The sequence below is a fragment of the Brienomyrus brachyistius genome, unplaced genomic scaffold (assembly GCF_023856365.1).
Source record: "Brienomyrus brachyistius isolate T26 unplaced genomic scaffold, BBRACH_0.4 scaffold56, whole genome shotgun sequence".
NCBI classification, from domain to species: Eukaryota; Metazoa; Chordata; class Actinopteri; order Osteoglossiformes; family Mormyridae; genus Brienomyrus; species Brienomyrus brachyistius.
Genome location: NW_026042331.1, coordinates 1,358,177 through 1,373,824, shown reverse-complemented (window position 1 = coordinate 1,373,824; position 15,648 = coordinate 1,358,177). Strand labels below are relative to the sequence as shown.

General features: G+C 40.2%; 1 protein-coding gene across 2 annotated transcripts; it reads left to right on the top strand.

Moving 5' to 3' along the window:
• Positions 1-2,867: 2,867 nt before the first annotated feature.
• On the top strand, positions 2,868-12,040 carry ndufv1 (NADH:ubiquinone oxidoreductase core subunit V1). Of its 2 annotated transcripts, none has more exons than XM_049001183.1 (11): positions 2,868-2,985; positions 4,079-4,194; positions 4,301-4,383; positions 4,505-4,675; positions 4,785-4,968; positions 5,296-5,485; positions 6,070-6,282; positions 6,661-6,827; positions 7,305-7,386; positions 11,524-11,669; positions 11,749-12,040. In XM_049001183.1, the coding sequence occupies exons 2-11, from the start codon at positions 4,087-4,089 to the stop codon at positions 11,824-11,826; spliced, it is 1,422 nt and encodes a 473-aa protein (XP_048857140.1). In that variant the 5' UTR covers positions 2,868-2,985; positions 4,079-4,086; the 3' UTR covers positions 11,827-12,040. The 2 variants fall into 2 exon arrangements, with proteins under 2 accessions (XP_048857140.1, XP_048857141.1); XM_049001184.1 differs by having other exon boundaries at positions 2,875-2,985; positions 4,075-4,194.
• Positions 12,041-15,648: the final 3,608 nt, after the last annotated feature.

Below are 15,648 nucleotides of genomic sequence, written 5' to 3'. Positions count from 1 at the left end.
ACATCACCATCCTCCATTCTGAGGATTCTGGGAAGGACCACAGGAGACTCAAAGAGTGCATGGTGATCTTGGTACCATTTTCTTGCAGTTTTCAGGTCTGTCATTACTTTTGGCTCCTATAGTGGATTACACAAAGTACAGTTTGTTGAAACAGCTTAAAATATGCAATAATACAAATGTGCTTAAACTCCTACTTAAACTCAAAGCGACTGGTATTTTAGGTACCGTAGCGACCTGGATTGATAACTGGTTAACAGATAGGAAACAGCGAGTAGTTATAAGAGGCACAATGTCACAGTGGGCTTGCGTTCATAGTGGGGTACCGCAGGGTTCGATTTTAGGACCACTATTGTTCCTAATTTACATAAATGATATGGATACCAATATATACAGTAAACTGGTGAAATTTGCAGATGACACCAAGGTGGGTGGTGTAGCAGATACTGAATTAGTGGCTCAGCAGCTACAGCGGGATCTTGATTTAATTTGTGACTGGGCCGATACCTGGCAGATGAAATTTAACGTCGATAAATGTAAGGTACTCCATCTAGGGAGCAGAAATATAAAGTACAGGTATTTCATGGGTGTCACTGAAATAAAGGTAGCTGATCATGAGAAAGACCTTGGTGTGTATGTTGATGCTTCCATGTCCCATTCTCGCCAGTGTGGGGAAGCAATAAAAAAGGCCAATAGGATGTTGGGGTATATCTCCAGGTGTGTGGAGTTTAAGTCAAGGGAGGTAATGCTAAGATTATACAATTCCTTGGTGAGACCTCACCTAGAATATTGTGTGCAGGTTTGGTCACCATATCTTAAAAAGGACATTGTGGCCTTAGAAAAGGTGCAGCGTAGGGCCACAAAAATGATTCCTGGTCTTAGAGGAATGTCATACGAGGAACGGTTACTTGAGCTAAATCTGTTCAGTCTCAAGCAAAGGAGACTGAGGGGGGACATGATCCAGGTATATAAGATTCTAACAGGTTTGGATGCTGTTCAACCAAATAGTTACTTCAGCATTAGTTTAAATACACAAACTCGTGGCCATAGGTGGAAATTAGCGGGAGAACATTTCAAGCTGGATTTAAGGAAGCACTTCTTTACACAGCGTGTAGTCAGAGTATGGAATAGCCTTCCTGATAATGTAGTGCAAGCTGAATCCTTGGGTTCCTTTAAATCAGAGCTAGATAAGATTTTAACGACTCTGAGCTATTAGTTTAGTTCTCCCCAAGCGAGCTTGATGGGCCGAATGGCCTCCTCTCGTTTGTATAGTTCTTATGTTCTTAAAAGAATGAATAAATGCATAGACATCAAATTTTTATATAATCATCTGTAATCCATAAAGATAGATGTTCAGTTTCTTCTCTGTCTGTGTGTACTGTATGTATGTATGCTTGTGTGTGTGTGTATATATATATATATATATATATATATATATATATATATATATATATATATATGTATATATATATATATATATATATATATATATATGTATATATCCTTTTTTATTTCTTAAGTTTTTTTTTTATTTCTTGTCTATTATTTGTTTTTTACTATTTAATTAAAATTTTATTTTAAAATGTAATTTTTAAATGTGTGTGTAACATTTTAACATTCTTATAACATTTTCTATGGTTGGAGAATACCAAACAGGGAATCTGAGACCATTCCTCTTTACAGAATCTCTCCAGACCATCCAGGGTGCTAAGCCATCTCTTGTGCAATCTCCTCTTCAGCTCAGTACACTGGCCTTTAATGAGGTTCAGGGGACTGAGATGGCCATGGCAGAAGCTTGATTCTGCGGTCAACTAGCCATTTTTGTGTTAATTTTGGACACGTCAGGCTGGAAGATCCAATGACGGCCCAGTTTTTGTTTTCTGGCAGAGGAAGCCAAATTTAGATGTAAAATATCCGGGTATTTCATGGAGTTCGTAATGCCATGTACATATATATGAGGGTGTTGGTGGTCTAGTAGTTAGGACACTTGCCTCTGGTCTCACGGGTCGAAGTCCCACCTCAGGCATCATCATCATTGGATCCCTGAGCAAGACCCTTAACCCCAACTTGCTCCAGGGGGACTGTCACTGAATTTAGGAAAACATTGAAGTCGGTCTGGATGACAGTTTGTGCTAAATGCTGTAAATGTGTGTGTGTGTGTGTGTGTGTGTGTGTATATATATATATATATATATATATATATATATATATATAAAATTTTTGAGAGCATTTAAAGGCAGTTATATATATAAATTGGCCTGTGCAATATATGTATGTTTGCAGCATCACTGTATTTAAATAATATATAACTTTACATACACATGCATTAACTATGTTTATTTAGTTTAAGTTCTTTTTGTGTATTCTTAAACTACTTATCTTTTCTAAATGGCCTGATTTGAGTGTCCTTTTTTACTTCTTAAATGCATCCTTTTTATTCGTTTTTTAATTAAATGTCATATATATATATATATATACACACACAATTATGTTATACACTGTATATTTATGTGTAGATTGTAAATATATAAATATATTAATTTTAAAAATATATTTAAAAAATGAATAGTCAAAAAACAAAAGAATATGGATTTAAGAAATAAAAAAGGATATTATACACACACACGTAAATCTTTGTCCTAATTTGGAGATATTTTTCCGCTCTCGAGATACTCTCGTGGGGCTGCATAAACACGGACATCCTCGCCGGCTTTGCACACAGTAACTCGCCGTAACAGAAAAGGCTGATCCAACTGTGCCATTAAGTCTTGTATGACCTGGGACCTATCGTTCAACAACATGGCGTCTTTCCGAGTGCGCATGCGTGGAACCGATCGTTCCGTCGGTACGCACCTACACGCCTCTCTGCGTTTTTATATTTCCGCTTCCGGGTAAAAATGTCTCCTCAGAGGTAAATAGTGACTGCGGCCTTCTTTTGCTTAGGTTAAGGTTTGTAGAAGACGGCGGCTCATTGTTTACGACGAAAAGGTGAGCATCCAACTAGGTCAACATGTTGGTATTGTTTGTCTGTGTTACCGATTTTGGGTGTCCTCGGGAGTTATGAATTTTTGTAAGGACACGAGAAAGAATTGTGTGACTGAACCGTAACAGTAGGCATAGCGGACGCTAAGGTCATCTCGTAAACGAAATGCTCTCCCCTGTTCTCATTAAATAAACGTTTGATAAATTACTCTTCATTGCTTGGGTTTTTAAAATACGTCGAACTTGTTATTTTGAACCACGTTAACTTCCTCTGTTAAGTCAATTTGTTTTAAGTATTAGTGTGAGAAAATGATCTTATAAATTTGAACTACCGTATGTCAAAAAATGACAGCAATCTTGTATCCTGCATTTATTCAGGTTATTCAGCAGCGGCACAACTACTGAGCGTATTTCTTAATGTTACTGTTAATTTTGTCATGCGACCTTGCTTGCATAAGTACAGCTTTATGCAAAATGTGTCATTCTGCACGTACTGTTAACATAATATAACATTCTTTATTATTATTCTTGTTATTAATAATGACAGTTGTAAATTTATTTTATTTTTAATTATTTTTGTTTTAAAAACAAAATCCGACCGAAGCATTGCAGAAATAGCTTCTGTAAGTTAATCTCTTCATGACATTGTTATATAAGTGGAATGTGCAATAAATTAAGTTTAGTTTCAGATCTACATGTCACTACAAGGATTCAGCATTCAGGTAAAAACGCATAATAGGAATAGGAAAATATAATGTTCATACTTTTTCCACTGTGTGATGCCACTACAGTACAGGAAGAAATCCATGGGCAACAAGATTTACACAGGTCTGATTCTTTGTTTTATTAAGTAACAACAAAAATTGACTATTCCTTAAAGTGCCAATTGTGCAGTCTCTTGCCAAATATAAAAAACTGTCATAAAAATGATCAAACTTTGGGGAGAAATACAAGTCTGATGGAAAAGGTCATACTCTCGCCACATCCCCCCCCTCCAATCCTATTGATTTTTTTAAAATTATTATTACTTTTTAGATATCGGGCCATCTCTAAAATAGTGCTTGCTGTCATGTGATGTGTAACCCTCTCTTCTGGCCAGCCTTGAGGATGCTTTCCCTATCGAGTATATTGGCTGGTGTGGCAGGGCGAGGTCTGGTTGCAGCCAATCAGGGGATCCTAGCGGTTCTGACACGGTTAAACAGCACCACCCAGCAGGTATTGCTCATTTTCAGCAGGACATTCCCTGACGTCAGACTTAAGATCTTCCTTAGCTTTGTTCCCTAGTAATATCATCTCTGAAAGCTGTTCCTTTTTTCCTTAGGGAGAGCCAAAGAAGACAAAGTTTGGTCCTTTAAGTGATCAGGATCGCATTTTCACCAACCTTTATGGCCGACATGACTGGAGGTATCAGCATTCTGTTTACAGCACAGAATACAGAAGCACCTTTCTTGATGTGTTTGAGTCCCAAAAAGATACATGATACAAGTTATAGCCAGGCTTGCTGCTTACTGCTTGCTTCTCCCAGGCTGAAGGGAGCCTTGAAACGTGGTGATTGGTACAAGACCAAGGAGATCCTGCTGAAGGGGGCCAACTGGATCCTCAATGAAGTGAAGATCTCAGGTCTGCGGGGGCGTGGAGGGGCTGGCTTTCCCACTGGCATGAAGTGGGGCTTTATGAACAAGCCCAGTGATGGCAGGTAATCTCACTGGTGGCAAGCTGAGTGTCCTGATACTTAAGCTGGTTAGGTCTGTCCTGATTGCCCCTTGGATCACACCCTCAGTGTTGCTCCATACCTTGCCCTTTAGGCCAAAGTACCTGGTGGTGAATGCCGATGAGGGTGAGCCCGGCACATGTAAGGACCGTGAAATCATGCGGCATGACCCCCACAAGTTGGTGGAGGGCTGCCTGGTTGCGGGCCATGCCATGGGGGCACGTGCCGCCTATATCTACATCCGTGGAGAATTCTACAACGAGTCGTCCAACCTACAGGTGGGCTTTGGCGCTCCTTCACACAATCTGTGATTATCCTCATTTATGAGAACTGACTATGGAGCAGCCCTGCATCTGGCTGTTCTGTTATGGTTCAGGTTAGCTGTGATATCAGATGACCTCCTTGCCCTACATCTCAAACCACTCTGTAGGAAGCACTGTAGAGCTCTGGTCTGCCTGCTTTCTGCATAAGCAATGGTTAGCATTCTGTATATAAGGGGGGGATATCACAGGACAGATGGATGAATCTATTATGTGCTGTGTCTGGTGAGCAGAGCTGCCTTCTGAAAGTCACCATGCAGACCTTTTCCCCTTCTTGACGTTAAGGTGGCGATTAACGAGGCCTATGCTGCTGGTCTGATTGGGAAGAATGCCTGTGGCTCTGGATATGACTTTGATGTGTTTGTGACCCGCGGGGCGGGAGCGTACATCTGCGGCGAGGAGACTGCACTTATTGAGTCCATCGAGGGCAAGCAGGGCAAGCCCAGGCTGAAGCCGCCTTTCCCAGCTGACGTGGGTAAGAGAGCTGGGGCCCCCTATTTTACAGTTCATAGAAATAAATGTGCAGTCTTTATCAATCTAGGCTACTATTTTGAGGATTTATTATTGACTTAATTAATCAACTTGATTTCTTATTATGATCTTATTATTCATTGTTAGGAGCTAGTAGATTATTCATTATAAATAGGCCTTAGGTTAGGAAGTGCTCCTTAAGAACAGGTTTAGTGTGTGAAAGGTCGTTGTTGTGTTGCTCCTGCTTATTAATAAAGAAGTTATCCTGGTTTATAATTCAATGACATTGAGTTTGATCTTGGGTACTGTAGGTGGAGTTTCTATGTCTGAGAAAGAGAGAAAAAAACCCTGTTTGTCTGTTTAACAAGGGCACTGGCATCATTAAATGTGTGACTCATAGGTGCAGGTCCTGAGACAGGCAGACCCCTGTTTTCCACGTGGGTGCTGTATGTGTCTGAGAAGATTAAAAGCCAGGCCTAGCTTATAACCTACTTGCAAGTGAATTCTTGCATACAGCACCTCAGTGCTTGTTGTTTTTGCCTTGGATGATTTATAATTGTAGTAGTGAGCATTCTCACTGTCTTCTAGGTGTATTTGGCTGCCCCACAACAGTGGCAAATGTGGAGACAGTTTCTGTGGCACCTGCCATCTGCCGTCGTGGTGGCATGTGGTTTGCGAGTTTCGGCAGGGAGCGGAACTCTGGAACAAAGCTCTTCAACATCTCTGGTCACGTGAACAATCCCTGCACGGTGGAGGAGGAGATGTCCATTTCTATGAAGGAACTGATAGAAAGACATGCAGGTGGTCCTCCTTCCTACACTCCTCTCCATCTAGCTTTCTGCTGTCCTTCTCTTTACCTCCTTTCTCTTTTTCCTTTGTTTCTTTTTCCACACTCATCTTATGTTATAACTGCTTTATTAATGTCAAATGGGCTTTATCATACCACCCATATAAAGATTTTCAGTATTATGAGATTACAGGATCACGGTTTAACATACAAGCAGCAAGTGACAAGGGGAGGGTTCATCATAGTTTAAACTACAAAAAAATACAGGACACTGAATTGGGCAGACTGGACACAGTGCTGTATATACTCTGTATTGATGTCTGTGTACATGTTTGAGAGCTTCTCTAACACCATCTGTGCTCCGAGGCCGACTGATGGAGTCTGGTCCCCAGGTGGAGTTCGTGGTGGCTGGGACAACTTGCTAGCTGTCATCCCTGGAGGTTCCTCCACACCCCTCATCCCCCGCTCAGTGTGCGAGGATGTACTGATGGATTTCGACGGTCTGATCCAGGCACAAACTGGTCTGGGCACAGCTGCCCTCATCGTCATGGACAAAACGGTATGGAGTCTTCCTGCCTTACGATGGCTACATGCTATTCTCATTGTTGATGTCATAGTCTCATTCTTGATGTCATAAACTTAAATTTGTTTAATCTCTAAAGTTTAGTGTTAAACATTGTACACGTACCAGAGTAAACTTGGATATTGAACTGGTGTGAATTGTACCTCTGGTCTATTTGTGGAGTTGTGTTTGTTCTTCCCCTGTTGTGTGGGTTTCATCTGGCGCTTTGGTTTCCTCCTGCAGTCCAAAGACATGCAGTTATGCTGATTGTTGTCTCTAAGTGGTTAGCAGATGGTGGATGATTTACATGACCTGTTATAAAATCATACAGATGTAGCCCTGTTAATGTGTAAGCCTGAAATTGGTATGGTTAATTGAGGTATGTTCTCTGTAGTATTTACTGTAATATTAAGATCCGTAGTTATACAGACAAGAAGAGATCAGGATGTGTTTAACAGACTTTAATCCTTGTAGACGGACATCATCAAAGCCATTGCTCGCCTGATCGAGTTCTACAAACATGAAAGTTGTGGCCAGTGCACCCCCTGCAGGGAAGGTAAGGAAGTATAACACTTATATTCCCTGGATTTCGGGGAAATGCATATGGTTTTAGTATCAGTCTAGTCTCCTCCACTGCTACCTCATACACTTTGGTATGCAATGTGTTAACTAAAAAATTATTTGATGGATCTTATTAATGCTAATGCAAAGCCACAAAGGAAAGATATGACAGCTGTAGAACACACTTGCTCATGTGAACATGCTAACTGTAAAAGTATTGTACAAACCTTTTTTAAGCTTTGCAGGCAGGATATAGGGACGGCAGACAGGGAATTCCCAAGTTTTGAAATACATTGCCCCAAAACTGAAACAATGCCACTTGGTGATAGAAAAGAGAAGATTTAGATGCTTATGCTTGTGAACAGGATTGATCTTTATTTCAGTGAATTCTCCGTTTCCACAGATTCAGTAACCAAAAAAAAAGTTGAAACTTTGAAATATTAAGTAGTACGCCAGTCGAGTACAGGTCGTAAGCCAGTGAGTAACCTACAATAGGTCAACACATTTTAAAACATTTTTTCTTATTACAGGTTATGTATAGGTATATGATGCAATATTTTTCATTGTAAAATGTGTAACAGTAGCTTGTGATTTTTTTTCTTTGTTGCCTAGTTCTTTGAAGAGTATAAAAAGCATGGTTTTCATTGCTCCGTCATCCCTTGATACATATTTTTCATTGCTATATCATCTAAGAATTCAAATCTTTCATATGAGTGCACAGTACCATATAATGTACAGTGTACTTTAGTGTATTTAATGTCTTACTGTGAGTAATTTATCAGTTAAACTTTACCATATATATGTACATGAAAATCACGTTATATATGGGATCCACCGATGGTTCGCAATTATCCGTGGTTTTGGCTGTCTGTGGTAGGTCTAGGGATGCATTACCTGCAGATACAGGGGGACTACTGTATTTACTCTTTATTCTGTTTAATCTTTGTTTTTCTGAAGCAGTAATAAGATGCATCATTCTAAATTACCTCAAAGCTGTAATGGCTACAATAGTGGACAGCCAAGAGTGAAAATAGTCTGCAGCCACCATCTTGTAATCACAGCCATCTGCCATCTAAACTTATTCAGTGGATATTTGTGTAGAGTTCCCTCTATCCCATTGCTAAGTGTGCTGCACTTCAAAGCCTCCCTTATTTCTTAAAAACAAAAGTGGCAATCGTCGCCATGATTGATAGTTTGATCAATGAAGGCTTGCATCTCTAGCTAAACACAATAAAAAACCGATAAGATTCTGAAAAGGCTGATGCAATTTAATTCTTGGGTCAATGGGAGTTGGAATTTAAGGGACACACTGAGGCTGAAAATGGCAAATGAAATGATGTGCTTTTTCACCATGATAAAATTTTGGATTTTGTTTGTGTTGCAGTATGATATAGAACAAAAGAATAGTGTAATCCTGTCTAGTCTACTCATTAAAAGGGAAATTCATAAAGTACAATATCTTGCCAAAAGTATTAGGACACCCCTCCAAATCATTGAATTCAGGTGTTCCAATCACTTCCATAGCCACAGGTGTATAAAATCATCACCTAGGCATGCAGACCGCTTCTACAAACATTTGCAAAAGAATGGTTCACTCTTTTTCAAACTTCATGTGGCCTTCAGATTAGCTCAGGAACAGTGTGTAGAGAACTTTATGGAATGGGTTTCCATGGCCGAGCAGCTGCATGCAAGCCTTACATCACCAAGTGCAATGCCAACCATCAGATCCAGTGGTGTAAAGAACGCCGTCACTGGACTCTCGAGCAGTGGAGACATGTTCTCTGGAGGGACGAATCACACTTCTCTGTCTGGAAATCCGATGGACAAGTCTGGGTTTGGCGGTTGCCAGGAGAACAGTACTTTTCTGACTGCATTGTGCCAAGTGTAAAGTTTGGTGGAGGGGGGTTTATTGTTTGGGGTTGTTTTTCTGGGGTTGGGCGAGGCCCCTTAGTTCCAGTGAAAGGAACTCTTAATGCTGCAGCATTGACAGCCATTTTGGATAATTTCAAGCTCCCAACTTTGTGGGAACAGTTTGGGGTTGGTCTCTTTCTGTTCCAACATGACTATGCACCAGTGCACAAAGCAAAGTTCATAAGGACATGGATGAGTGAGTCTGGTGTGGAGGAACTTGACTGGCCTGCTCAGAGTCCTGACCTCAACCCGATATAACTCCTTTGGAATGAATTATAGTGGAGATTGTGAGCCAGGCCTTCTCGTCCAACATCAGTGCATGACCTCAGAAATGCTCCCCTGAAGAATGGTGTAAAATTCCCATAAAGACACTCCTAAACCTTGTGGACAGCTTTCCCAGAAGAGCTGAAGCTGTTATAGCTGCAAAGGCTGGGCCAACTCCATATTAAAGCCTACGTATTAAGAACGGGATGTCATTGAAGTTCATGTGTGTGTAAAGGCAGGTGTCTCAATACTTTTGGCAATATAGTGTATGTAAAGACAGGTAGTTCTCGACTTTACAAGCTAATTCGTTCCAAATTGAGAAGCAGGAGGTATTTTCTCACAGAAAAATTATATGAAATATATTTTTTTTAATTAAAAATGATACATTTTTGCCAAATAGACAAAGGCAACTCATTATTAGAATTAACATTTGATGAAAAATACACACATTTAAACTAAAAGTTCTTGCCAAAAAACAAGAAACACTGCTAAAATTGTAACATTCACCATCACTCTTGGTCACTTTGATCTTCAGCAGATGGTTTTTTGTTTTTCTTCATGTATCCCATTGTCAGCTGGTGGAAATCGCTTACAAACGGTATGTAAATTGAACCTGGTATATTAACAGGATCAGGTTGTGTTGTGAAACAAAGTGGTACAAATTGGGCACCATTGTAAAATATGCCATAAATTGTAATCCTGCCCATGAGGTGATGTTCCAGGTGCAAGTCCAGCATGCACAGTCAAATCATTCACAAATCGAAGTTATCTGAAATCTTTGTTGAGCCATGGACAGTGTGTTGAGGCAGTGTGCATTGTCACGTGCAGACTTATGAAGAATTTTTTTTTTTTTTTACTGCAGAAAATTCTCGTAAAAAGAAGCTCGTAAATCGGCAGCTCAGAAAGTGAGAACTACCTATATTAAAAATAAATTACTACAAAGCATAGGGTGATTTTCCACTGCACAAAGTACAGTGCTTTTAGTATGGTACTCTTGCTTTTCCATTGACTTAAGTTGAGTTCCAGTACCAAAAGTGCCCCACCAGCTGGGGTACTTGGATAGTTTGCCGCCTTGAAAACAGCTGTGAACTCGGAAAATAATAAAAGTAATAAAAGAAATGTGATTTGGTCGTGAGAACATGTACACCAAACAAATCCGGATGGCATGACAAGAAATTTTAAAAATTTTGTTGAATATGCTAATGCAGCAGGCATATAGTCCAAGCAATGTGATTTTGTCATAATAAATATTGGGGTATTTATAAAACAAACAAAGGAGTCCATACATTTCTCACAAACCAGTCTGAGTGATTTAAATGGATAGGATGAAAAGAATTACCATTGTCTCTGAATGTATGCAGCGCTCATGCAAAAGCAAAGGACATAAACTTTTAAACTGTTTTTTGAACATATAAGAATTTATAAAAAGAATAAACATTGCAAAGCCTGCTTAGTTTTTTTTTCTTTTCCTATGACAGAGTAAAAGTAAAAATATTTTAGCAAAACTTTTACCCTCACTCTACAATGTCCATACAGAATTGAAAATGAGAGCCTTATTTTAATATAGCTGACAAGCCATATAAAAATAGTTTGTGCATAACGCGTGATGTTGGTATTAATATTGTACATAGTCAAGCCATATGAAATTCTACAGCCATTTTTCGAATTCAGTATAAAATACCCTGCCTTCCACTGTGATGTCGTTCAGTGCCCATACTAGGTTTTACACCAATAGAAAACCCAACACCTTGTCGTACTTTTTCTTTTAGTGTTTTTCTTGAAGTAGCAAAAGTACAGTACCTTGTGCAGTGGAAAAACACCAGTAGTTTTTGTCTATTGAAGTACAACACTTTCTCTTCAGCATATTTTCTGGTGAACAATCTTGCAAGTCATATTGGTGCTGCTAGTGCTGCCTGCTTAAACAGCCTTGTGTTCACTCGCACTACTCTCCTTACAGGTGTAGACTGGATGAACAAAATGATGTGGCGGTTTGTGCGTGGAGATGCAAGGACGTCCGAGATCGATATGATCTGGGAGATCAGCAAACAGATTGAGGGACACACCATCTGTGCCCTGGGTGATGGTGCTGCCTGGCCCGTGCAGGTAGGGGGTGTTAGCCCTGCATGTATTGGGTGACTAATGGAAGCCCAGAGGTCGCACATCATGTTACGTCTTGTTACAGGGGCTGATCCGCCACTTCCGGCCCATCCTGGAGAGTCGCATTGGAGAGTTCCATCAGAAAAAGCAGGCAAAAGCTTGACACCCCCCATCCCCCATTGTGCCAGTCACTATTATTTAAAAAGCAAAATCAAACTTTCAGTGAATATTAACATGACTTTTCCTGAAGTCTGAAGAACCTTAAAGTCTCTCTGTGTGTGGTTGGTAAGAATGAGATATTATAAAGGCCATCGTCTGTGTAACACAGTTTTCATTGAAGCTAGAATGAAACTATATTAAACCATGGCACTGTAGAACTCTTGCTTTGTCAGAAGAGTCTTTTCATTTTCTATAAACACCCAAGCTAATCACAGTAGTACAGAAAAGGACCTTCTCCAAACTCCTATCACAAAGTTGGAAGCATAGAATTGTACAGAATTTCCATGCATACTTTGTGGGAATAGTTTTTGAAAAGTGTAGGAAAAATCTAAATTTCTCCACCAGTATGTGTATTAATTAATTATGCTTGATTGGTTTGTTTCTCCAATAAATATTGTGGAAGTCCCAATTAGTCAGTTACTGATAGATTTAGTTCCAGGAGGGGAATGGAATTCACTAATATAGTCCAACTACTTGACCTGGGTTAGAACTTTTGTCCTGCGAACATAACTCTTACTAAATATGTAGTCACACTATAGCAGAACTGTGCTCGTGGTCATCGATAGTGTGTCGCAGTACTTTAGTAAAAGCCTGGAACTTTTAAAAGCATAGGATGGTTTGCACAAGTAACTTAATTATGAAGCAATCACTCAGATGGAGATTTAGAATGTATAAAGGTATGCATTTATTTACAGCACTACAACTAACGCACCACAGCCGTTACACTTAAAAGACAAACATATAACAGCAAAAACCAAATAAATAAACAGCATAAAATCAATGAGCAGGATGGAATATGGGAAGGCAGTAACTTAATTTAGTACCCTTATAAGGAAAGCAAGCTCTGCACAGCAAGCTCTTGATCCTAAAAGTGTGACCCAAAATTAGAAAATGGATGAACAGGACATGATAGATTAGCAAATAAATGAAACGGGGTTTACGTGGTTGAAGATGGAGTCTCTGTAAGTTTGTTGGAGAGGTGGTGGTCTGGAGCGGTTCTCTGCGTCTTTGATGCTTTATCTTGCAGCTTTGTCTTCCCCTTTTCCGTGCAGCTCTTCACGCAGTCTTCCTCAGTCTTGATTCTGCTCCACCCCCAGGTGGAATCTGAGGTGTGTGATTTTAAAGTCTAAAGTCCATGAATATTGATCATTGGGAATTCAATACTCGGACTAATGATCGGGATGTGTGTCCAGTGGATTTATGACCATATTCTGAAGCAGCTTTAGAGCTAATTTTGATTATAGTATTTAATTTAAAATACGTATAATTATGTGATGATCCATGATCACATATGGGTTTATGAAAAATTTTCTGTCAATCTAGCACCAAACATGAAATTACAACCTGGAGCTTTACACATCATACAAGCAGCATTAATTAATTCATAATTTAAATTACACTGTACACATAATTTAAATTACACTGTTGGTTATTAGGGGGGGGGGTGGTGGTGCATGGTGGTGCAGTGGTTAGCACTGTTGCCTCACACCTCTGGGTCCCAGGTTCGAGTCTCCGCCTGGGTCACACATGTGTGTGGAGTTTGCATGTTCTCCCCATGTCGTCATGGGGTTTCCTCCAGGTACTCTGGTTTACCCCCACAGTCCAAAGACATGCTGAGGCTAATTGGAGTTGCTAAATTGCCCGTAGGTGTGCATGTGTGAGTGAATGGTGTGTGAGTGTGCCCTGCGATGGGCTGGCCCCCCATCCTGGGTTGTTCCCTGCCTCGTGCCCATTGCTTCCGGGATAGGCTCCGGACCCCCCGCGACCCAGTAGGATAAGCGGTTTGGAAAATGGATGGATGGATGGATGTTGGTTATTAGGGGGGGGGTGGTGGTGCATGGTGGTGCAGTGGTTAGCACTGTTGCCTCACACCTCTGGGTCCCAGGTTCGAGTCTCCGCCTGGGTCACACATGTGTGTGGAGTTTGCATGTTCTCCCCATGTCGTCATGGGGTTTCCTCCAGGTACTCTGGTTTACCCCCACAGTCCAAAGACATGCTAAGAGTGCATGTGTGAGTGACTGGTGTGTGAGTGTGCCCTGCAATGGGCTGGCCCCCAATCCTGGGTTGTTCCCTGCCTCGTGCCCATTGCTTCCCAGAAAAGCTCCGGACCCCCCACGACCCAGCCGGATAAGAGGTTTGAAAAATGGATGTTGGTTATTAGCATGGGTACATGGTAAGCACAATTATGTTGCATATCACCAGGTATTGACATTTTTAGATAAGTATTACGGATGTCCCATTCCAAATTACGAACAGCACATCTTAATTCTAGGTCGGTTTTATGAGTGGTCATTAGTTTCCTAGAGTAGCTGTTTAAATTAAACATTTATAAATAACAATTTTGTGTTTAACATGGGATTATTACAATCATTTGCTATCTGTGTTTAACAAAACACCAATGGATTCATTCATTTGATGAAATGAGTGGATGAGACAAAGGGAATATAAAAAAGCTACCATTTGGTTTATTTGCGACTTGATCACTCTGGAATGCAGAAGGAGGGTCTCTCTGAATTAGTTTAAACAAAGACCGTACTCTTCTTTAACAGGTCTTATAAGCAAAGTGATAACTATAATATATGGTTACATTTCCTTAAATGTTTTCTAATATATGACATTTATGGTTTATGTGAGGAATAACATGTGAGATACTTTTATGAGGGTATCTCACTTTAAGATCATTGACAGGAACAAACAGACATAACGTTTAGATATTTATACTGACAAATGGTGAACAATTATACAAGATGCATAACAGGCAAATTAAAAAGGTACTGTGTGTGAGGGGGTGCATGTCGGATTCCTAAAACACTAGCTCTGTTTGTCTCACTCTTGTCAGTACCTCCGTGTGCATTTCCCTCTAGACTATGGGTACCAGATTGCTGTAGGCTTGAACCCTTTAAATCAAGGCCGAGGTTGTTATTCCTAAGGTTCTAAATCTCTAAGCCATACAGACTGGAATGCTGGCTTTCCTTTGCCTTGTCATTTGAATCGCCTTGAGTGAGTGAGTGTGATTGTGGGTGTGTGTGGTCCTACATAAGGCTTCCTAGAAGAGTTTTAGCTGTTATTGTTATCAATATGTTATTCCATATTGATAATGGGATATCATAAAATTCCTATGTCATGCCCAGGTGTCTCAATACATTTGTCCATGTAGTGCATGTACTTATAGTGGAGTTAACACAATGAGCAGCATGTTTTAGAAACACCGTCTTCATGATTTAAGCTTGGGGAATGGATTTTCCCAGGTACTGTGAAAATTGATTCTTTGTTAAAGTATGAGAGGTGACAAAGTCATTCAGGTACATACATCCATCCATCCATTTTCAAAACCGCTTATCCTACTAGGTCGCGGGGTGTCCGGAGCCTACCCCGGAAGCAATGGGCACGAGGCTCAGGTACATACAGTGCTGTGAAAAAGTGTTTGTCCCATTCCCGATTACTTATTTTTATGCATATTTGTCACACGTTTCAGATCATCAAACAAATTTTCTTTGGCAAAGATAACCAGAGTAAATACAAAATGCAGATTTTAAATTATGATTTCATTTATTAAGGGAAAAAAGCTATGGAAACCTATCTAGCCTTATGTGAAAAAGTAATTGCCCCTAAATATAATAACTGGTTATACAACCCTTGGCAGCAAGAACTGCAATAAAGCGTTTGCGATAACCGGCAGTGAGTCTTGCACATCGCTGTGCAGGAATCTGCCCACTCTTTGCAGATTTTTTTCAATCCAGCCATATTGGAGGGTTTTCAAGCAACA